The sequence below is a fragment of the Vespula vulgaris genome, chromosome 4 (assembly GCF_905475345.1).
Source record: "Vespula vulgaris chromosome 4, iyVesVulg1.1, whole genome shotgun sequence".
In the NCBI taxonomy this organism is placed as follows: Eukaryota; Metazoa; Arthropoda; class Insecta; order Hymenoptera; family Vespidae; genus Vespula; species Vespula vulgaris.
Genome location: NC_066589.1, coordinates 7,367,747 through 7,391,446, shown reverse-complemented (window position 1 = coordinate 7,391,446; position 23,700 = coordinate 7,367,747). Strand labels below are relative to the sequence as shown.

Sequence of the window (23,700 nt, the reverse complement as noted above, 5' to 3'; positions counted from 1 at the left end):
CAATCATGCATAACACGATATTTTGTACAATATGTATATATTTATATGTACTTAAAATAATTATTAATCTTCTTTAAAAAGTGCAGTTTTTGTAAATATATAATATATATTTCTGTTTATATTACACTTTCGTTCTTATATATTATAATATATACATATAATATATATATAAACTGTACTTTTTTTTTATTAATTCCTACACTATAATTTCAATATATTGTTGTTACAACCACATTTATGATCTATTTCATGTAGGATTAAGTAATTATTAATAATTAAATTGATTTTGTATAACATTATTAGCATACTTCAATTAAGTATAGTAATTGACATCATTGAACGTAATTTAAAGATGAATGTCATTTATTTTGCTACAGAAAAAAGATTTATGATTTCAATGTAATGATATTTTATTTTATGAAAAACTATATATATATGTAACTAATTCATTATCAATAATCAACAAGAGGACAAACTAAAACATATATTAATTGATTATGACTTCAACATATGTAAGATTCCTTCCAAAGCCATATATACTCTAAATTACTCAGAGAACAAATATATTCTATAAGTACTCATATAAATGATTAAAATGAAATTTACTGAATTTTTGTTCTGAAAAGAAAAAAACAAAAAACAAAAAAGAATAAACAAAATGTAAAAACATAATTGTAATCCCATTAATATTTAAATTTCGAGTTTTCATATTTCGAAATATCACATTTATCAATAATGATTTTATAAAAACTCAAGAATCAATATTATATGAATTATAATATGAAATATAATACTCCATAATACAGTGTCTTTAAATATCATGTTCCATCAAGAGTAATCAAACGAAAATAGAAGGGATTCATGTAATAATGGCCTTAACTATTTAATTAATGTTGGAATTAATACATCCAGTAATTATTATACATGCTGAATGATTTATACAGTTAAAAACTAAAAGTCATCTGTAATATTACTATATTTTGCACGCGAAAATATTTTATAATGAATATATTGCTATATCCATACATGCAATGATATATATATACATACATACATACATATATATATATATATATATACACACACACATATCATATCATATCATATCATACCATATCATCATATATATACATACATACATACATACATACATACATACATATATATATATATATCACTGAAAGCAATAATTGACTACTTTAATTACAATAAGACAAAGTTCTCTTATACCGAATTTAAAGCAATATAATCTTATTCGTCATACCCACAGGCAAACAGTACCACAAAATTTACTAAATTCTCATAACTTTTTCATAGATTTCATAGAAATAAATATTAATTTTTATATCATCACATATATATATAATATTATGTATGATAATATATCCTATCATCTAATCAGCCCCTAATATTTTGTTATATCCAAATTTCAAATTCAATTATAAATCAAATAGAAGTTTTATTTAGATGAAATTATCATGATTTAACTGTCATAAATACCGCTCTCTTGATTGTGATGTATCATATATAATAAAAATGCATATGCATTTTTATTGCATTCTTTGGTATGTAACATTTCCATTGCGAATTTCATGATTTAATTTGAATAATATATTTAAAATATACTGAGACTTAATATTCTTAATCGTAAAATTTTTGTGGACGTTTGTAAGAATAAAAAAAAAAGTTATTTTCAAACTGCACCTGCTAGGTAGCTTCTGCTTTATGTGCCGACTCTATAATTTCTTTGAGACATCGTCCAAATTCTTCGATTATAAGTCTTTGCGATGTTTCATCATCAAACATATCGCGTTCAGCTTCATAAGCTTGTGCCATTAAGCACTGACAAGTCATTTCTACTACTTTATCAGTCAAAAAATTAAATGGTTGCCTAGGCAATATAAAAAAATATATTTTATTAATTATATCAAAATAGGCGAGTTACATAATTAATTTCTAAATATACCACGCATGCATTATTACATATTATTAACTAAGATCTTATGCATTCAAAAATGTATTTATTATCTTATATAATTACATACCTTGCACCCGTATTTGAAACAGCAGGTGGTCTGAAAGCCATTTCAGATAATTGCAGTTTTGCTTTATTTAACGTTAATTGTGCTGTCCTTACTTCAGCTGCATCTGCCAAATCTTTTAAGGATTTTTTTTCTAAATTAGGTTCTTCTATATTTCGACATCCTATGCATTTACAATTTGCAGAACATGGAATTTTAGCCTGAAATTCATAAAATTTCTCTTAATCATTCATTTTCATTTTACAAACTAGTCCTTTACTAATATTTTGTTTATAATGATCAGTTTGTTATTAGTTTATTAATAATATTATTTTCTGATAAATACTTAATAATTATTTACAATACCTCATAACATTCACAATAATTTTTTAAACATCCACTTCGTTTACAATTGCAGCCTTTATTGTGTCTACGAATATCATCACCAGTTTCACGACCTTTCCCAATTTTTGGACGAAAAGCATTCGGATTCCGTTCCAAACACGATTTGATCGCTCTTTGCCTTTCTTCTTCGTTGCCAAGATTGTTGGAGCAATTATTACAATTGCACATATGACAAAACTCTCCATTTGCAAAGCAATCACAATATCTGTGTGCGATTATATCCATGGTTTAAATCAATATCAATTTTATACGAATATATTCATATAAGAGTGCACAAAATATATAGAATTTTTATTTCTATAAATAACACTTAAACATTCCTGTTCTTTTACATGAAAATATGTAGCTTCGATTTCAATATATGTCTCTAAAGCATAGAAGCTTTTGTAGACTGTCATTTTTATAATGGAATATTAACAAACAAATAAATAGTAATTCACAGCCTACTACTACTGGATATGAACACAATTCTGAAGCATGTATTATCAATGATTAAAATATCAATTCTCATTCAATATAAAAAAGCTAATATTGTGTAACTCTTAATATTAATTATATTCATTTATATTACTCACAATTTAAGACATTGCGATTTAGTGCAATTACATGGTTTCCTTGGTCTAATACCATTTGGTTCGACATTTGCATATGATCTCTGAGATGCTTTAGTTTCAGGAATAGATCCAGAAGTTAAATTGCCAGTTGGACTTTGTAAACTTTGTGTATTTCCTAATAAATTAGGAGTAGATTGCTGTGATTTTATTTTTCCGTCTTCCGTATGTTGCTATTTCAATGAAATAATATAAGTAATACCTTTCTTTTCTCTTTTTAATTTAAAAATAACATTTTGAATAAATTTAATATATATATATATATATATATATATATATATATATATATACATACACATATACATATATACACTATACCTGTTGTATATATTGTGCTGGCAAAACGACAATATTACTAACGTTGGGATTAGCTGAAAGAACAGCTTGACCAGATGCAAGTTGACTTAAAGCAGATGCTGGTATAGCAACAGTATTTTTAGGTTGATTTGCTACTGTTGCAGCAGCAGGAATTATCAATCTCTGGCCACTTCCAGTTAGGGTAGTCTTTGGTGCTACTGTTCTTAACGATTGATTACTAGTGTTTAAAGGAACAACCTGCAATTGAATTTATTAAGAATAATGATTGATTTAATTAATTAGATAATAAACTTTATCTGCCATGTGTTCTCATACACATTTTATACCTTTACTATCTGTTGTTGTCCACCTAACTTTTGACTTACTCCTACAGTTTGTAAGGTCTGTGTTTGTGGTTTTGATTTACCTACAGTAACAACATTGGTACTTGCAGATGAAGGAGTACTCACCAATCTAACATATTGCACCTATAATATAAATATATATGTAACAATTTTAATGTTATGTAATAAAAAATCACATATAATAGAACAAATAATTTTACCTGTCTTCCTGGCATTTGAATTTGATGTACTTGACTGGATCCAGTTACGATATTTTGAGTCGCAGGTATTCTAATAACTTGTCCACTTCCTAACACAGTTCCAGGCTTCAAAGAACTCTACAATAATATAGAATACATCATATAAAATTCAAAATACAAAGTTAATTAATTATAAAAAGAAATTACAAAATTAATTTGTTTAATTTACTTGAACTCAAATGAATTTACAAAAAATTACCTGTCTAATAATTACTTTTTGTGGACTTGGTTGCACATTTGTTTTACTTGAAGAAGAAAATACTGATTGTTGATTTGGAATTGTAGGTGGCTTCACCTGAGAATTAATTATTGGAGCTGGTAATATTTTTGTTGGAGATTTTACAGCACTACTGGGAACTATTGTCATTGTAGATGATTGAGCTGATGAGGACTGAACCATTTTGTTAACAATGATACCCTTTAAATGATATGAAAAAATTATCATATGAGAATTAAATAATTTGACATTTTTGTAACATGAAAAAATAATATATACTTGTTTTTGTGGAGTTGATGGTAAAATATGCTGAACTTTGTTTGTAGTAAGTAATCCCATTTGTTGTGCTTGTGCCAATGTTATAGTTTTTGTTGGACTTGTTATATTTTGACTACTTACATTACTACTTAAAAACTTTATTGTTTGAGCTGGTTGGATTTCATTCTGTGAACTTGTTATAAGGACTTGTTGTCCTGGTTGTGTTTGACTTCCAGTTAATATCATTTTAGTATAAACCTATAAGAACACATGTTGTCATTAATGTATTAAATTAGCTTTATTATTAAAATATAAAATAAACAAAATATATAAAATCTTTCTTACATTCCGATTTTGCTGATTACTTTGTACTGAACGTTTGGTTGTTTGCACTGTTTTTACATTTTGTATATTACTTAACGTAATACTTCCTGAATGGCTAGTTGCCATCACAGGTTTATTTGCTTGTGTCGATCTTAATTGTAGAACACTACCATCTGCAGGTTTTGCTGTTATAAGAGTTTGTGCTATAGATTGTAATTGTCCAGTCGATGCTGATGCGGGATGAGAAATTTTTAGAATTTGGCTAGTACCTTGTCCACTTGCTGGAGAGACTATCATGATTGACTGACTTTGAGTAGCTGGGCAAATGTTCTGTTTGACCTATGAACATTGTTGTTACAATATAAATAAATTAATTTTATAATAAATCTTGTGAGATAAAGACAATTTACAAAATAAAAATACCTGCACTGCAGATACAGGAACCCTTTGTAGCGACGGCTTAGTTTGAAATATAATATTTTGATTATTTTGACTTGCACTTGTGAAAACTATTTCTTCTGTTTGAATTTGTTCTGAAACTTCAGACATTTCCACATCAGGTACAATAGTTTCAGCCTCAATGTTTTGCTCTATCATTACTTGCTCTTCGTCGGTAGCCATGACCTCTTCCGCATTCATACATTCCAATTCAGCTTGAATATTCGCAAATGCTTCAAAATCATTTGATGAATATTGTTCATTGCTATGTGAAAGTGTTAGAGCACTAAGATCTCCATCGCCTAATGTACGGGAATCAAGAGCTAAAGGTTCAACTAAAGCCCTTGCATTTTGTCCTTTATTCAAAGACATGACGATATTACCTATCAAAAGTGATATATGATATTACAAATATCATCATACTAAGCATAATGATTTGTTTTTTCTATATTCTAAGTTATTAATAATTTTAATTAAATGGTAAAAAGTAGTAGATTAATTCTCCGTAATTTCATATTTATTAATATTGAACTTTTACACGACTAATTATTTGTGCATTAAATAATAAAATAATGATAGACTGCATAGATATTGCCTATTGAAATTGATTATTATAATAATATGTTTATATTATTTTTTATTATATTAAAAGTTATAAATAATTAATGTCTAAACTTTATCAATATCGTCGCAGATAACTGTAAATACTACTAGAACATATGCAGGTTAAAGATATATATAATATTAATAAATATTGTAAATAATATAATACAAATTTAATATATTAATATAGAAGAAGTGATCTAAGAAGATAACTGAATACAAAATCACTTTACAATATGTTAAGCAAATCAGACCATTAAGTAAGAATTTAAAAATTCAAAAATTCAAATCTTGAAGAAACATGAAAACACGATTGATGAGTAAAATACATCTTAAATACGTACTAATGTAGGTAATAATGCAGGTGACAGGTCAATTCTTGACTCTTAATTATTAGAACAATCAAATTTGAATGATGATGGAAAATTCGAAGAATGAACCACTCAGGAACATTAGCGCCATTTATTGCTAGAACGCGCCATTTTCCGTAAAACGAACTGGTACACGTATTTAATGAACTTTAATGCACTCATTTTAATTCGGCAGAAACATTCTGTTCAATGAAAAACACTCCAAATATTAATTCGTAAAATTTAACGAGAATCTTTCTAAACATAAGCTCGATATCACACAAAATTCAACTTAACCTAAAATTCATCAATTCGTATCAGGTACGTACAGTGTTGGGTGGGGGCGTGCCACGAAACTCACATTATTTATGATAAAATCGTTATATATATGGCGAACATGTTCCCTAAACATTACAATGTCATTTAAATGCTTTCAAAAAGAAGTTCCACGATTTATCGTACATACCTACGCGTTCCCTTGATATCTCGAATTTGTTCAAAATCACGCGCCCACCATTGCTGTCCCACAGTGCACTACGCACCGCTGTGTACAAACAGACCTAAAGGTCGTTTAATGCTAAAACAGCAAATTATAGATAAAATAAATGTTTCACGATAAACACAAAATGAATTCTCTTCACGATTAAGCTACAGAAAATCAATATTCGCTTTAGTAGCTAAATTGGTCAACAATGCAAAGCGATATTTTCGCGCACTTTGCAGATTTCGATTTCGCCATTTTTGCTGTTCCGCGGCTAAAAACACGTCAACCAATTGAGCGCCCTCTTGGACCAATAAAAAAGAAAATGATCAGAAAAAATGTTAATCTCAAAGGCGCTAAAGCAATAAAATTTAAGTAATCAAACTTTTTTAATTATCACTTTTTCTAATAATTTTGTAATAAGCTACTTATATTTTTTTCTGTTTAATATTACACATAATCTATACAAAATTGATATAGAAAATGTATGTATAATCCATTTAGTCGTAAAGAGAGATAGTTGATTTCAGACATATATTTTTTATTACAGTCAAAAGCTACTACTTTCTAAAAAACATTTTAATCATTTCATATATGTATATAGATCGCCAATTAAATACATATATGTTAATATACAGATAATTCATTTAATTTTCTGTTGTTTAAAGCGTTTCTATGACGATTGTATATTGTTAAATATTTGACAAAGTTTTTCATGATTTTATCCTTCTTTGGCGGGAAAGTAATGATACGATTGGTCAAATTCTAAGATATTATTATTTGATTGGTTAAATTATATTCGATAAAATATTGTCGTCGTAATATATTAAAATTAAAAAATATACCATTTTACTGATACAAAATAATCTTATCATTCAATTTTTTAAATTTATTTTTACAAAATGTGATGAAATCATTACTGAACGAAGTATCTAAATATGCATGCATATATGTGTACGTTTTTATAGGTATAGAAAATTTTACAACGCCACCAAACGACATCATGCAATTATTTTGTAGAAATAGAAGTTCCTCAATTTAGATATCATGAATATTGGTATTTGTTCTGAAATAAATTGTAGTTCGTGGCCGATGTTCGTCGAAAAGATGGTGACGGTAGCCGCTGTACGTCAACAACTCGCAAATTTGGCACATTCTGGCGGTTCTCATAAGGATCAAGCCGAAAAGTAAATGCAATTAAATAAATCTCATTTATTTTCTTATTGCACGATAAAAAAAAACAATAATTTTTTGTCTAGGTATCGTTCAATTTTAGATGCGATACTAGCTTCGGCTAACTCAAACCAAACACAAGCTAACGGAGAGCTTGTCGATGCTTTAAAGGTTTTCATCGAAGCAAGTATGTTGTTTTTATTATTATCAATGACATTTTCAAGCATAGATGTTCATTTATTTATATATAAATAAGTAGTAACGAATGTATATATTTCAGTTGTAAATGAAAATGTAAGTCTAGTGATATCAAGGCAGGTTTTGACAGACGTTAGTAGCAGATTACTTTCTTTACCTGATGAAATTTCTAAGGCTGTTTCACATTATACTTTAGATAAGGTATTTTGCTTATTTTATTAGAATAAAATACTTCTATCAAATTATATTCAAAAGGTACTTAGATAGGTTTTTTTATAGGTTCAACCTCGAGTTATTTCTTTTGAGGAACAAGTAGCTAGTATAAGACAACATTTGGCTGATATTTATGAACGTAATCAAAATTGGCGAGAAGCAGCAAATGTGTTAGTAGGAATTCCACTTGAGACAGGACAAAAGTAATTATTTATGAATTAAATTTTATATGTAAATATTAGTCTATTAACTACTTCAGCATTTTTAATATATGTATAATTTATGATATTTTGCAGACAATATACGGTTGATTACAAACTCGAAACTTACCTTAAGATTGCACGATTGTATCTAGAAGATGATGATCCAGTACAAGCTGAAGCTTTCATTAATAGAGCATCTCTTTTGCAGGTAATAGTTTAAATATATTTTATGTCATAACAACATAAATTCTCTAGTATGTTTTAATTATTGCGTTTCTGTTTTTATATTATAGGCAGAATCTAAAAATGAACAATTACAGATCTATTATAAAGTTTGTTATGCGAGAGTATTAGATTACAGAAGAAAATTTATAGAAGCGGCACAAAGATATAATGAATTATCATATAGATCTATTATACATGAAGATGAACGAATGACCGCTCTTAGAAATGCATTAATTTGTACAGTACTTGCTTCAGCTGGTAATTATATTTTTTTTAAGTGTTTTGATTTATAAATTGTAATTGTAATAAATTAGAAACTAATTTTTAATAGGACAACAAAGAAGTCGTATGTTAGCAACATTATTCAAAGATGAACGTTGTCAACAACTTCCTGCATATTCAATTTTGGAAAAGATGTACTTAGATCGTATAATTCGTCGTTCTGAACTTCAAGAATTTGAAGCTCTTTTGCAACCACATCAAAAAGCTTGTACTATTGATGGATTGGGATCTACTATTCTTGATAGAGCCGTTATTGAACATAATTTATTATCTGCTAGCAAATTATATAATAATATTACCTTTGAAGAATTGGGTGCTTTGCTGGAAATTCCACCAACGAAAGCTGAAAAAATTGCTAGTCAAATGATAACTGAAGGCAGAATGAATGGTTATATTGATCAAATTGATTCTATTGTACATTTCGAAAGTAAATATTGATATTAATATTTCTTCCATAGAAAATGCTTAATTTTTACTTAAAATGATTCTTTTTTTTTTCCAGCACGTGAAACATTACCAACTTGGGACAAACAGATACAATCATTGTGCTATCAAGTAAATCAAATAATAGAAAAGATTGCTCAAACTGAACCAGAATGGATTGCAAAAGCAATAGAAGATCAACTAGTTCACTAACATCAGTCTTTGTTTAATAATGAAAAGAATTCTCATGGTTAGGTAATCTACTTTTGTGTTTAATTCTTCATCCAGCATTTGGTTACTATCACTCTTTTATGATCAAATATACAGATTTGTTATGCTAGGGAAGCTTTCACCTTAGTATATACAAAATCTCTATTGTATTATTATTATAATATAAAGACAATTTTTTCAAAAGTTAAAAACTTGTAAGCACTACATAAATATTATAGAAAACTTTCACGTGTCTAATTTATAGATTACCCGATTTCTGTGTTTACATCCAAGAAAGAAATTAAACAAATTTATAAAATAAAAAAACAATAGTATATATATATACATATATATATAGTAAAAAAAATTAAATGTATTTTCTGTACAGATTATATTACCCCTACTATCAATCAGTGTTATAATGTTAAAAAAAGAAATAGGAGAGATATTTATATTATTTATCAATTTTTTATGTTTTATAACTCATAATGAAATTAACACTATAAAACTTTAACACATGTTACTTTCAAAACTCATTTATATTTTCTATATAAAATAAAGCTGTGGAGTAATAACTACAAAATTGTGTTGGTGATATATTGGAAACTTGGAAAATATAAGCCATATTTAATGTAAGAATTGCAATTATATATTGCAATTTTTGTTGTAAGTTTAATTATACACACATATATACACACACACATATATATATATGTATATTATGAAGAAGCGATTCTAAGTCCCAGTCTAGTCTAGAAAAACTTAAAAAACATCAAATAAAAAGAAATTTTTGTCAATTTATGTAAATTCTCAATTAAAGCAAATGTTTCCTAATTAAATAATAAATTAGAATATAAAGTGGCACTTATTTACCAAGCATTGAAAAATATACCTACCCAGTATATGTAGTGATATTCCAGCAATAAGAAATATATATATATATATATATATATATATATATATATATATATAAACATATATATATATATTGCGGTACTAAGAATAATATCTTTATAAATTTTATAACATTATTGTTTTAATAGTTATTTGACATAGATAATGAATAGTCTAAAGATATATCAGATTAAAGAAGGATATTATCTTCAAAATGTACTAGAGCTAGACAATGACTTAATCTCACTATTTACATTATACGTATAATTGTATATATGAGATTATGTGCCACATGCATCTATTTTTATGACATTATATAATACTAGGAACAAAATTGTTGTACTATGGGGCATTGATAAAAGATATTAGTTATGTGTAAAATACTTTTTTGTCAATAAAATGTATTGCTCGTTTTGTGAATGAATGTCAGAATTCTTACATAAATTCATTGGTGAGAAGTACTAAGTTCTGTTGTGTGAATAAGTCAACAAAGTAAATATACATGCATTATCGCAATTTTTCTTGTAGCACATAATGGCAGTTAAGTTTAACATTAATTTATGTGAATGTAATTTCACATATATTTTATCCCCTTCTTTGGTACAACATTGTGTAGCAAATATTTTATTTTGTTACAGAATTAAATTACTCGGACAAATTAGCAATAAATTATTATATGTATGTAGGATATTATTGAAGTGAAGAACGAATAATCATACCACACATATTTTTTTGTTTACTTGCATTATAGAAGATACTTTTGTAACAATTCAATGTATTTTATCCCACGATCATGACTTTAAATATAGTTAGTCCCTGTAACTGCTTAGAAGTGATGCATAACATTTTTGTGTGGCATCTATTTAAGGATAAACCTATCTATATGTTGTAGGTAATATTTTTATTTGAAGCATGTACTGAGTTGCAGTTTTTATGACATAAAAGTCATGAAGTCATAACTTTTTTAGACGTCTTTTTTTTTTCTTTGTAAACGTCAATATTTAAGCCTCAAGATTTAATGCTAAACCAATTTTGTGTCCACCAGAACTAAAGTTCTTTCCATCAATGTTGGTAGAAAGAGTCAAAGTTACACCTGTAAAATATATTAATGAAATAAATGTTGAAAAAATAAGTGATCATATTGACTCAGCATGCTCAATATGTTACAGAGAAAGTATATTAAAAATAACGAATAATATCATATGAACTGACCCTCGCGAAGTTTCTGTTGATATCCCAAACCTATCTGAAGTTGAGAATTAACTTTGGCCCTAACACTTGCATCGTTGTCAAGATTATACTTGGTACCAAGTCCAAATTGTGTCACATTATTACTGGAATTCCAAGCCAAATTAATAGCACCTTCCAAGTCAGGTTTTACTTTATGATAAATGGAGGCACCAAATTCACGTCCATTATCCCTATATAGATATTACCAAAACAAATGTTATTTTTCAAATAAAAATTACTATTACGTATTTAAAATATGTAATGCTTACACAGAAGTGTGGAAAGCAAAATCAGAAGCAGTAAATCCAAGAGCAAAATTGTTCTTCGTAAGCTTGCTTCTCTGCGAGTCGAAAGAAGCTTGATAACCAGCAAGCCATCCTGAAAGCGATTATAATATAATAAATTAGAAGTTATATTAAATTCTTTTGTGCCTATTCCATTATCGCCTTACATGTTCCCCTGGAATATCTTGAAAATCACAAACGTGAATCAAGGAAAGGATTAGAAAGGAGCACTTATGGAATGGATTAAACATCTAAACAGTAAAATGTTAATCAGTTTCGGAAAAATAATTTAAAACAAATATTCTGGGAAGTAGGAATGATAGTTAAACAATATTTTTATCATAAATGAATGTTGCTAATTTTTTATTTATACAACTTGAATATATTGCTGTTATGAGTAGAGAAGTGCAATAGAATTAAATCTAGTATATCACACATAATAGGTTTATAAAAAAAGTGAACATTTATTTATAAAAATTGTTTATAGTTACCTTGATATCCTACAACTGCAGTAGCGTTAATGAGCGGACCAGTAGAAAGACTCAAATCAAAGTCAGCAGTTGCCGATACATTTTCATGTTTGTAAGTAGTCTTCAGTTGTCCTGTTTTAGTGCTATAGTAGAACAAGTTTTTGTTGGTTATCTTATTTGTTTGTTAATTTATTTTTACAACTATAATATAAGATCCCTTACCCAGTTTGAGGTGAAAAAGTACAACTGTAACCAATACTAAATCCACTAAATATTTTATCTGCGATAGTTATATCAGTTGCAAGAGTGTTATCTGTATTCCATTTCTCGCTAAACGTCAAACCATATTCCTTGATTTTATATTTGGTTTCCAAGGTAGCAAATACTTTTCCAGTATCTTGATTAGATACTCCACCGCTAGAGAACTCGACACCAGAATCAGTCTTGGTTTTGACATCTAATTTTAAGAGGCCAAAATGATAACCATTAGAAAATACATCGCGAGCACTTTTGCCCAAATCTTTGTAAGTCGGAGGAGCCATGTTCGTTAAAGTTCCTGAAAGATCAATATTACAGCATTATAAATACTTTATTTTTTAGTTTAAACAGAAACAAACAAGTTTTAAATTTATACAATAGATGAGTAAATACAACAAATTTAATTTATATTTTGTTATTATATTATACATGTTATTATCGTAATGACAATAAATTTATCATTATATATATATCCACACACACATATATATAATTTTTAATTATATAACAGTTAAGAAAAGGGATTTAGATATACGTAGAAGCTCCTAAATTAATCTTTGAAACAAGGTATAAATATTTCGGACGAAGACATATTATTGGTGTAAAAAAAATGCCCACAAATAAAAAAGAAAGAAACAATTTTTATTTCGAATACTTTATAACAACCTAACTATCAAAAATAACTCGATTTGTTAAAAAGAAAAAAAATATATTACGTTGCCAGAAATTGGTTATGAAGACGATGGTTCGTGGCGTTACGCGAAAATGGAATGATATTGACCTGTTTCAGATATTACATAAGGACCAGAAAGATAATTTTTTTTATATTCGAGTGGGACAAATTTATACAAGTCCGATAAGCGAGGTTAACTATGAATCATAGAAAAAAAAAAACGGAAACCTTCAACTCGAACAATCAGAAAATTATTTCGAAAGAGAAATATTTCGATAAAAGATCATTATCATCACACGAACGACACTGCTCTTACTGATTAATGCCGGTAGATATCTTTTTTTCTGTATTTTCGTCGTATCCATATTCTTTATACATTTATCGATGACACGATACATAATTGTTATTAAAAATTACGATATCATATGATTTTTACTTACAGTTTTATGTCAGAAGATAAATCGAGTAGGAGAAATCGTGCGACTTCACAGAAGAATTGCGTTACACGAGACTGTCTACCGTTGATACTGAGGGGAGACACAGGCTTGTGTCCATCTGCGCATGCGTCGCCGAGCTAAACCTTAAATTTACAAACATTTTTCTTACGCTATTTTTATACACTCCTGTCGTCTCTCAGACGACTAAATAATTTGAATTATTCTTTAAAACATCGATTATATATACATTTATTTGCCGATCATAAAATAAAATTTTTTCCATATATTTCATTATTGCATCGATCATCCTCCAGACTATTACGTAACCTCAAAGGAGCCACCCCTCTTGCCCCGACCCTGCATAGGCGTGGATTTGCACGCATCGTATCTACTTTATCTGGTGCGTTTATTGAACTTTGCTAGCACAAGGATTATTTCTTAAAATGAACTTCTTTTTTTTTTCTTTTTTATATAACGTTTTTTGATTTAAAAATAATATAAGATATGAACTTCTTATCTTCAACTAACTTCTCGACTTTTTTTTTTACATTTTTATTTTCTTTTTTTCCTTTTTTTTTTTTTTTATTTTCTATAACCAAGTTATACCTCGAAAGATAAAAAAGAAAAAGAATTGTAATACATCCTCGTAAATCTCATATTTCTTACGAAATCGTATATTATTCTTATTATGTAGTTTAGATACTTATTGTTAGATCTTCATAGTCTGTTGCACATAGCAGTAGTTAATGTTATTCTACCGGAAAGCGTATTATATGCCTATAAATTAATTGCTCTTGAAGATGATAATTCTATCAAGAGAGAGAGAGAGAGAGAGAGAAGCATTAGATATCATACCTGTGACGATTATATTTTTTTTTTTAATGCGAGTTACATTCGTATCATATTTTTTATTTGATTTTTTGATAACATCTAATGCAAGAGAGAAAAGCACGTGTACTGAACCTTATGGTATGTGCTCGTACACGTGACATCGAAGAGTTAAATAAATAACATTAGATTCTAAATAAAAACAAAACACAACATACACGACAGCGTGCTTAAACACTAATAGAGATCTATACTATTCATTGTTGTTCAACAACAGACGATTAATTATTTATAACTGTTGCATCTCTTTGCACTATCTTGCTTAAGTTCTTTCAAAATCTTACTTCTTGCCGTTCATTCGTTTAATTTTTAATTTTCTGTTTTTTTTTATTTTTTTAATATTTTTTTTGTCATATATCTATGTGCGTACGATAGGAAAAGTTATATCAGTATAAAAAAAAAAAAAATGAACATAAGTTTAGAGACTTTCCGTAGATCGACTGCGGGATCTAAAAATACATCTACTGGTGATCCACGGTAAAACGACGTTTCTATAGCATGCATCCGTTGCTTTCAAGTCAGTGGTAGAACTTGGTGGCATGTTCTAGATTATCCTATTGGCAAGATTAGCCAATTGATATTTTTGATAAAATATATATATGTATATATGTAACGAATAAGACGAATTTTGTTTTTAGTTGTTCGAAAGTACTCAACGAAGACATTTGCTTATTATAAGAAAAGAAATTAATTAAAGATAGAACAAAGTGAAGACGAATCATGTCGGAACAAAAAGTAAGTGTTCGTTTGTTTCTTTTCTTTTTTTTTTTAATAATATATTTTCAAAATACTCGTCGCGATGTTGTTCGTTCTAATTATTTTTTTAGTGCACATTATTTTTTTACGCAATTTTAAAAGTGCACAGTTCGAAAGTGAAACTATGAAGTGTCGATGATTCCTGGCCACATCGTTTTTAATAATAATTTAATTACACACACACACACACACACATATATATATACATATTTATGAAGTGAAAATATTTAAAACAAACGTTTAAATTAATGTCGATATGTATATCTTTTAGGAATCAGTTCAAACGAAGGCTTACAATATTCGCCAGAATGATAAAGTGGGAAGGTAGGATCGATAAAAATTTGCTTGATATAATTTTAATTACAATATTCGGTAAGAAAAAAATTGAAAAGAATATTTTTTTTTCGAAGATATATGGTTGCAAGTAGAGAATTGAAACCAGGTGAAGAAATCGTAACGGAGATGCCATTTATTGTTGGACCAAAAGCTTTCACTTATCCTTTGTGTCTTTCTTGTTATGTACCATGGCCACCCACCCTTAAAGATAAACCACTTTGTTCGAAATGCAGTTGGCCGGTTTGTGGTCCAGAATGTGAAAATCAACCACAACATAAAGACTACGAGTGCCCGGTAATAAATAATTAATTAATTACTTAATTACTTAATTAATTAATCTCTGATGAAAGCGATAAAAGCGAGTCTTTGCGATGGAAATATAGTTCAAATACATATGTATATTTATATATGAACTATATATGTGTATGTATTTGCTTTCTCATGATGGTATAGGTGTTTGTACAAGCAAAAGAAAAATTTAATATAGCCGCAGCTTTAGAACAAAATAACGAAAATGGTATTCCCCAATTGGAATGTATCACCCCTTTGAGATTATTATTAGAATCTCTAAAAAATCCAGAGAGATGGGAAAAAGAAGTGAAAAGTATGGAGGCCCATAATAAAATAAGGATTCAAAAACCTCATTGGAAATCGGATCACGTGAATGTTGTTGAATATATAAGGAAACAACTCAAATTGGACAAGTATAATATATATATATATATATATATATATATATATATATATATATATATATATATAATGATATTATTTGATTTATAATAAATTAATTAGTCGTCTATATGTATATTATATTTAATTTATGAATTTTAGATTCTCCGAAGAAGAAATACAAACGGCTTGTGGTATTTTAGAAATTAATACTTTTGAAATAAGAACGTCGAAAGGTTTCAGTGCTAGAGCACTTTATCCAACAGTTGCAATGATGAATCATTCTTGCGTTTCAAATACATGTCATAGTATATCTCCTTCAGATTACAGGTAAATATTGTATTTTTTATTATATTAATAATAATTATTAACTTTTTTTTTTAACACTCGTAAGAATCGTACCGTATATAAGCATTATATATACTGAGAATAATCAAGATATGCCGATCAGCTATGGTATTAGCACATCTTACATAGCATAACCAGTAATTAAGATCTTTTTTCTCTTTTTTTTTTTTCACTTCCAGGGTATACTTACGTACTACTACTAGGGTACCCGAGGGCGGTGAACTTTACGGAAGTTACACGCATTCCCTTTTCCCAACAATGTTAAGAAGGGAACACCTTCTCGAAGGGAAACACTTTGCGTGTGCTTGTCCACGTTGTTCGGATCCAACCGAGCTGGGAACGCACATGTCTTCATTGAAATGTAATAAATGTGATAATGGGATAGTCTTACCATTGGATTCTTTAGGTACTTAAAGTAATTATTTTTATCATATATATCATATATACAGTAGTGAATCTATTTTTAATTTTCTTATATACCAATTATATACTAATTAAATCTATATTACCATTATTTATTTTCCGTAAATACAGACGAGAATAGTATATGGAAATGTACTCATTGCGAGTTCACGACTCCTGGTTCGGCAGTTAAAAAAGTATTTCAAATAATCCACGCCAATGTCGAAGCTGTCGAAACAATCAGTGGAGCTGATGGGGCTGATGCCATTCAAGAGAGAGAGACTGTTATGAAAAAATATCGTTCGGTTTTACATCCACGACATGCTTTCCTTACCATGTTAAGGTAATTATATAGAGGACGAATCAAAAGTTTCTAGATGGACGAAAAATTCAACAGATGATTTTAAAAATCAATTACTCTTTTTCCACATGCTTTACCTTAACTTTTTTTTTATATTATAAAATTACAAGTCTAGTTTGTAAAATTACAAGACCAATTATAAGCCTAAAAAAACATCGAAAAAGAATAATTGATTTTTAAAAAGTATATATGAACTTTTGGCTCATCCTGTACTTTATTAAATTTTTGAATATGTCTTATCAAGATTATGATGGTAAAAAAAAATTTATTACATATTAGGCATTCACTAACTCAAATGTACGGCCGAGTTGATGAATATTTATTGGACGATTTACCGGTGGTAGTATTAGAACACAAAGTTGACATGTGTAGATTGTTACTTCAAGTATTAGATGTCATAGAACCTGGCTATTCGCGAATAAGAGGTAAAAATGTATATTTATATTACGTATATACATAAGTAAAATATATACAATTATAAAAAAATTTTATAAATAAATTAATCAAACCAATAATGACATTTTTTAGGTATGACGTTATACGAATTACACGCACCTCTCCTCTTCTTGGCAAAGGATCAATGGAATGCCGGTACTATTGATCAAGCCGGATTAAAATCAAAAATGATAGAAGCTTCGATAATACTGAAGGAAGCTGCAACTATCTTAACTTTGGAACCTACCGATACACCTGAAGGTCAAATAGGAATAGTTGCGAAACAATCATTGGAACAACTCGAACAATCTATTCAAGAATTATAACTTATTTTAATTTAAATAAATATATATAAATAAATATATATTTATTTATATATATATGTATGTGTGTATTTATGTATTATAATTTTTCTCTACATGCGCATAGATATGAGTAATAAAGTATTTTAATGATAATAATCAAATGTCCCGATTTTTTTTTTCTTTCAACAATTGCTTACAGTAAAGTTTTGATATATATATTTTTTTTGATACATATATATATATATTTTTTATACACCCCCGCAATGTGAAAGATGCGTGTGTCAATAACCGTATGTTACTTCATTTCTAATTTTATTCTCGTATCGTATGCTCTCTTGCAGCGACAGATCGACTTCTAAGAATACAGCAGTGTATTGCGTGGAAGTGCAGCTTCTTGCATTTCGATGTTGGTTTACTACACGCGAAAATTTGTTCACACTTTAGCGAGAACATTCGATATGGCCAAATAAATTGAGAGAAGACTAGACGAGCAAGAAAATGTCTGTAAAAGAGACTAGTAAGAATATTTCCTCAGTTTCGAAACCACAAACGTACAAGCTTGTTCATTCAGAAAAATTCGGAAGGTACAATTAATTTCGTTGCGATCTATGATCCAATCCACGTGTAATCTAATCGCATCCTTTTTCTCATCTTTTTTTCAGATATCTAATAGCTGGAAAAAATATAAAAGCCGGTGAAGTAATACTTCGAGAAAAACCTGTTGCAGTTGGACCTGGTGTTTTTGACAATGATTATTTTTGTTTTGCTTGTTTAAAATTATTGATCAAAGTTAACAAGGAATTACAGTACGTTTGCACGAAATGTTGCGTTGCTCCTTTATGTGGTCCAGATTGCGAGGTAACGACAATTTTATAGAAACTCTTTATCGATAAATGACAATTATTACAAATATTAATAATTGTTTAACTGTCTAGAAAAAGGATGGTCTTCATACACCAGAAGAATGTCAGATTTTCAAGGACAACCAAAAGATATCGAAAGATAAACTATACGATATTATAGGAATATTGCTACCTTTGAGATTATTTCTTTTAAAGGATAGAGATCAGGATCTGTGGGAAAAAGTGGATCGCATGGAGTCGCATATGGATAAAAGAAGAGACACTCTCATTTGGAAGGACAGAGAAGTTAACGTTATCAAAGTAAATTAAAACGAGAAAGAAAGAATTATTCAAAAAAAAAAAAAAAAAAAAAAAAATTGAAACGCGACGAAAAAAAATCATTACAAGTACAATTACGCTTAGATTTTTCGTGATCTACAACTGGTGACCAATGACGATATCTCTACGTCGGATTTTTTACAACATCTCTGCGGGATTCTCGATGTAAACAGTTTTGAATTGCGATCACCTGGTAGATTGGATGCTCTTGTTCTACGTGGTTTATACTTGGAAGCTTCTCTTATTGCTCATGATTGTAGAGCAAATACTCATATTACCGTAGATGATCATTTTCAACTCACCGTATATGCCAGTTTGCCTATCAATGAGAACGACATCATTTACTTCAACTATACTTCGTCACTTTTGGTACATTTTACCATATGTTTTATTAATTAGATAAACATTGAGATAGATTAACAATAACGAGTACTTGTGTTACGTATCAGGGTTCAGCTGAAAGAAGAGAACATCTTCGGGAAGGGAAATATTTCGAATGTGAATGTTCGGTCTGTAAAGATCCATATGAATTAGGTTCACATTTAAGTAGCATACGATGTCCACGTTGCAAAGATGGATATGTGGGAGCTCAAAATCCATTAAAAGCGAAACCATACGAACGTGACAGTAAATGGCAATGTGATAAATGTAGAAAAATGTACGGTGGTTATCTCATAAGAGCAACTTTGAATATAACTCGAGCGCTGATCGACGATTACGATGGATCGAATGTGAAAGTTCGTATTGATCTATAGATTAACCATAATTCTATGATAAATACGCACTTGTGCTATTCAAGTTTTTTCTTTTCTTTTTTTTTTTTTAATTTTTTCATCACAGGACTTGGAATTTTTGATTAAAAAACTCACGCTATCTTTTCATCCTAATCATTATCTTTTGTTGGCATTGAAACAAAAATTATTAGCAGCCTATAGGAAACAAGTAGCAGGACCGAATCCTCAAAAAAAGATCATTCAAAAAATGCTCGATTTGTGTAAGGAAGTTCTTCAAGTATTGGAATTGGTAGAACCTGGAATTTCTCGACTAAAAGGTAAGTAATTATTTAGTATAATATGTTCGAATGGGGTAAGAGGAAACGATCGATGTTCACAACTAATGTTGTCATTAGAAAAAGCTTTCTCACATTCTGAATGCTTTCCTCTCGCATAAATCAAGATTAGAATGCGCTTATCGGTAGTTTATCTTCCAGAAGAAGGACGATTAGAGCTCGTGCATGAACGTATTGCTATTTTTATGTGCTGATTTGATTGGTAGTTAGAAATTAAAAAGAAATCTATACACACACACATATACATATGTATATGTGTATTATTAATTATTTAATTTATTTATATATTTATATATAATTCATATTATATATCATATAATTTATTATATTATATATATGTATGTATACTTATATATAATATATATTTATATATATCTAGAAGATGCATCAAATATATACCACAAAGATATATATAAAAAATCGAAGGCCTTCTTCCGAAAGCGTTTGAAAGCATTCACGAAAGAAATAAAGAAGTGTCAATCTTTCTTTCGTAAAGCATGAGTTTTCAGGTATAATGTTATACGAAATGCACTTACCTTTGGTGTTGCTGGCTAATCGCGCTTACGCAGCGCGCGAAATTTCCCCCATGGAAATGTCTTCCCAGCTTCGAGAAGCTGGAACACATCTTAGAAAAGCTTTGGCAATGCTCCTTTTGGAACCTATCAACTCACCTGAAGGACATTTAGCCAAACGTGCTCTTCAAGAATTAAAAATGCTCAATCAAAATATAGCCGATGCTGAAGCACTTCAGCAATCACAGGAAGAATCCAAATCACGTTTACGTAAAGAAAAGAAAAAGAAATAATATATAAAAAATGTGTTAGAAATATCTTTCGATCGTAATACACTCTGTTTATCGATTGGTGGGTTATTAATAAAAACCTTGTGCACGCTCTGTCCTTTTATTTTTTATTTGCGAATTTAATTTAATTTATTTTTATTTAATAATTCATTACTTAATTAAACCGATGTTTAATTCGATTTATTTTATATTTTAAATAGTTTGAGTAAATTATATTATCCTTGTGTAACAAATCAATAGTAATTCAGTTTTTAATCGATACTTCTAATTTTGCTAACGTCTCTAATAAAGACCGACGTAATTATAAGATTATATTTTTATTCAGATATCTATATATACGTATATCTATTTGGATATATACTACACATACACACGCACGCACGAATTGATTTATTGTCAAATTTGATGATAAGCACAAAATAAGTACCGGATGTATGAAGCGCCATGGCAGGCGGTTGAGGTCAAAATAGTGCATTTTGGGAATATGAATTTAGGAAAATTTATCACTAAAGTAACGATACAATTTTTACTGGGTTCAATAACAACTGACGCATACATGTAATGTATGCAAAGTGCATTTAGTAATTTCCTAAACGAAAATTATTAACATAACCTCATTTTGTGATAATTATTCTGACATTGTGACAGTAACTGAAAAAAAATTAAAAAGTTATTTATAATTTATCCAATAACATGTTTTTTTCATCTATTTAAAAGACATACATTTTATGTACATGTAAAGTATACATTTTGTTTCATTATTGTGAGACCTTATAAGGTTTTCTTTAATATTTTTTAACAATAACATTATTACAGAACATTATCAATATAGGAAAATGATCCGTCAAAAATACATTCGAATATGTCTCCCTGCTTGTTTAGCGATAGTTTTTAATTTTTCTTTACATCATATCGAAGAAGGACATGTTGGCGTTTACTTTAGAGTAAGTAATATCTTATATCAAATTTATTTGTTGTTACTAATAATAAGAGATTATTTAACTTAAAAATATTGATTTATTTAGGGTGGTGCTTTATTGCCATATGTTAGTAATCCTGGATTTCACATGATGATACCTGTATTAACCACATATCGATCTGTTCAAGTTACATTACAAACGGATGAAGTTAAAAATGTACCATGTGGTACTAGTGGTGGTGTAATGATCTACTTTGATCGCATAGAGGTTGTAAATATTTTAGATGCAAATAGTGGTAAGAAAATATACATATAAAAGAATACTCTTATATTTCTAAAATTTTAATCTTATGAAAATACTTTGTATATATGTTTCATTCTGTATCTGTAGTTTACACTATGGTAAGAAACTTTACTGCAGACTATGATCGTACTTTGATTTTTAACAAAGTACATCATGAGTTAAATCAGTTTTGTTCAGTACATACTTTACATGAAGTATATATCGATCTATTTGACCAAATAGATGAAAATTTAAAAACTGCTTTGCAAAAAGATCTAAATGATTTAGCACCAGGTCTTAACATTCAAGCAGTAAGAGTAACCAAACCAAAAATTCCTGAGACAATCAGGAAAAATTATGAATTAATGTAAGTACTCTATTTTGAAATATTATTACTACAAGTATCTAAATGACAAATGGAATCTTATACAATGATATATATTTGTAAATATAGGGAAGCAGAAAAAACAAAACTCTTAATATCTACACAACATCAAAAAGTGGTAGAAAAAGATGCAGAAACAGATAGAAAAAAGGCTGTCATAGAAGCTGAAAAAGAAGCACAAGTTGCGAAAATACAGTACAATCAAAAGATTATGGAAAAAGAATCTCTTCAACGAATTGCAGGTATAGAAGATGAAATGCATGTTGCTAGACAAAAAAGTCGTTCCGATGCTGAATATTATCAACTAAAAATGCAAGCAGAAGCAAATAAATTGCTTCTATCTAAAGAATTCTTGGAATTAAAGAAATATGAAGCTTTAGCGCATAATACAAAAGTCTATTATGGACAAGATATACCAAAAATGTTTATGTATGGTGGTTGTACTAATGATCAAGATTTAAGTTCACATGTAAACATTAAAGATACTCAACCACAAATGTTATAAAATAATTTATTAATAAAGATCTCAGTAACTTATCATAATGAAGCTAGATTGAGTAATAAAATGAATCAAGATCGGAATCATCTGATTACTTTTGAATAACACTTATATTTTTTAAAAATATTTTTATTTAAGATATTTAATGATAAAAGTACTTGCACAAAAACGTGTATTTATCTTATGTGTCATTAGATTTAATTGGCAATTAATGATGTTAAAATCTTTTTTAAATAAAGAACATTAAAAAATATTGATAATTGTTGAACTTATTATC

At 28.6% G+C, this 23,700-nt stretch overlaps 6 protein-coding genes across 16 annotated transcripts; 4 read left to right on the top strand and 2 right to left on the bottom strand.

Annotated features, from left to right (window-relative positions):
• Positions 1–182: 182 nt before the first annotated feature.
• On the bottom strand, positions 183–6,897 carry LOC127063474 (protein lin-54 homolog). 7 transcript variants are annotated; one of them, XM_050993322.1, is made up of 14 exons: positions 6,595–6,896; positions 6,426–6,532; positions 6,123–6,331; positions 5,161–5,558; positions 4,759–5,076; positions 4,435–4,671; positions 4,138–4,356; positions 3,900–4,016; positions 3,682–3,822; positions 3,356–3,592; positions 3,002–3,210; positions 2,388–2,631; positions 2,046–2,242; positions 186–1,891 (listed from the first exon to the last, which is right to left on the bottom strand). In XM_050993322.1, the coding sequence occupies exons 4-14, from the start codon at positions 5,545–5,547 to the stop codon at positions 1,708–1,710; spliced, it is 2,490 nt and encodes an 829-aa protein (XP_050849279.1). In that variant the 5' UTR covers positions 5,548–5,558; positions 6,123–6,331; positions 6,426–6,532; positions 6,595–6,896; the 3' UTR covers positions 186–1,707. The 7 variants fall into 7 exon arrangements, with proteins under 7 accessions (XP_050849282.1, XP_050849283.1, XP_050849279.1 ...); XM_050993321.1 differs by having other exon boundaries at positions 6,458–6,532; XM_050993324.1 differs by lacking the exon at positions 6,123–6,331 and having other exon boundaries at positions 6,458–6,532.
• Positions 6,898–7,615: 718 nt separating this feature from the next.
• Positions 7,616–9,783, top strand: LOC127063283 (COP9 signalosome complex subunit 4). 2 transcript variants are annotated; one of them, XM_050992843.1, is made up of 8 exons: positions 7,616–7,796; positions 7,869–7,969; positions 8,042–8,181; positions 8,260–8,396; positions 8,490–8,604; positions 8,690–8,879; positions 8,953–9,330; positions 9,406–9,783. In XM_050992843.1, exons 1-8 carry the CDS (start codon positions 7,657–7,659, stop codon positions 9,537–9,539), a joined length of 1,335 nt encoding a protein of 444 aa, XP_050848800.1. In that variant the 5' UTR covers positions 7,616–7,656; the 3' UTR covers positions 9,540–9,783. The 2 variants fall into 2 exon arrangements, with proteins under 2 accessions (XP_050848800.1, XP_050848801.1); XM_050992844.1 differs by having other exon boundaries at positions 7,618–7,796; positions 8,063–8,181.
• A 1,028-nt stretch (positions 9,784–10,811) lies between these two features.
• Positions 10,812–13,925, bottom strand: LOC127063289 (voltage-dependent anion-selective channel-like). 2 transcript variants are annotated; one of them, XM_050992855.1, is made up of 6 exons: positions 13,786–13,925; positions 12,637–12,970; positions 12,436–12,557; positions 11,930–12,038; positions 11,643–11,851; positions 10,812–11,523 (listed from the first exon to the last, which is right to left on the bottom strand). In XM_050992855.1, the coding sequence occupies exons 2-6, from the start codon at positions 12,954–12,956 to the stop codon at positions 11,432–11,434; spliced, it is 852 nt and encodes a 283-aa protein (XP_050848812.1). In that variant the 5' UTR covers positions 12,957–12,970; positions 13,786–13,925; the 3' UTR covers positions 10,812–11,431. The 2 variants fall into 2 exon arrangements, with proteins under 2 accessions (XP_050848812.1, XP_050848813.1); XM_050992856.1 differs by lacking the exon at positions 13,786–13,925 and adding an exon at positions 13,389–13,528.
• Positions 13,926–15,198: 1,273 nt separating this feature from the next.
• Positions 15,199–18,441, top strand: LOC127063282 (SET domain-containing protein SmydA-8). Its single transcript, XM_050992842.1, has 9 exons — positions 15,199–15,405; positions 15,698–15,750; positions 15,837–16,056; positions 16,216–16,466; positions 16,597–16,764; positions 16,962–17,188; positions 17,317–17,527; positions 17,825–17,970; positions 18,074–18,441. The coding sequence occupies exons 1-9, from the start codon at positions 15,391–15,393 to the stop codon at positions 18,304–18,306; spliced, it is 1,524 nt and encodes a 507-aa protein (XP_050848799.1). The 5' UTR covers positions 15,199–15,390; the 3' UTR covers positions 18,307–18,441.
• Positions 18,442–18,594: 153 nt separating this feature from the next.
• On the top strand, positions 18,595–21,798 carry LOC127063281 (SET domain-containing protein SmydA-8-like). 3 transcript variants are annotated; one of them, XM_050992840.1, is made up of 7 exons: positions 18,595–18,869; positions 18,948–19,143; positions 19,221–19,448; positions 19,551–19,835; positions 19,916–20,203; positions 20,307–20,517; positions 20,915–21,188. In XM_050992840.1, exons 1-7 carry the CDS (start codon positions 18,784–18,786, stop codon positions 21,034–21,036), a joined length of 1,416 nt encoding a protein of 471 aa, XP_050848797.1. In that variant the 5' UTR covers positions 18,595–18,783; the 3' UTR covers positions 21,037–21,188. The 3 variants fall into 3 exon arrangements, with proteins under 3 accessions (XP_050848797.1, XP_050848796.1, XP_050848798.1); XM_050992839.1 differs by having other exon boundaries at positions 18,596–18,869; positions 21,045–21,576; XM_050992841.1 differs by lacking the exon at positions 20,915–21,188 and adding an exon at positions 21,663–21,798 and having other exon boundaries at positions 18,597–18,869.
• On the top strand, positions 21,775–23,676 carry LOC127063286 (erlin-2-B-like). Its single transcript, XM_050992851.1, has 5 exons — positions 21,775–22,073; positions 22,154–22,281; positions 22,363–22,552; positions 22,648–22,906; positions 22,994–23,676. Exons 2-5 carry the CDS (start codon positions 22,174–22,176, stop codon positions 23,427–23,429), a joined length of 993 nt encoding a protein of 330 aa, XP_050848808.1. The 5' UTR covers positions 21,775–22,073; positions 22,154–22,173; the 3' UTR covers positions 23,430–23,676.
• Positions 23,677–23,700: the final 24 nt, after the last annotated feature.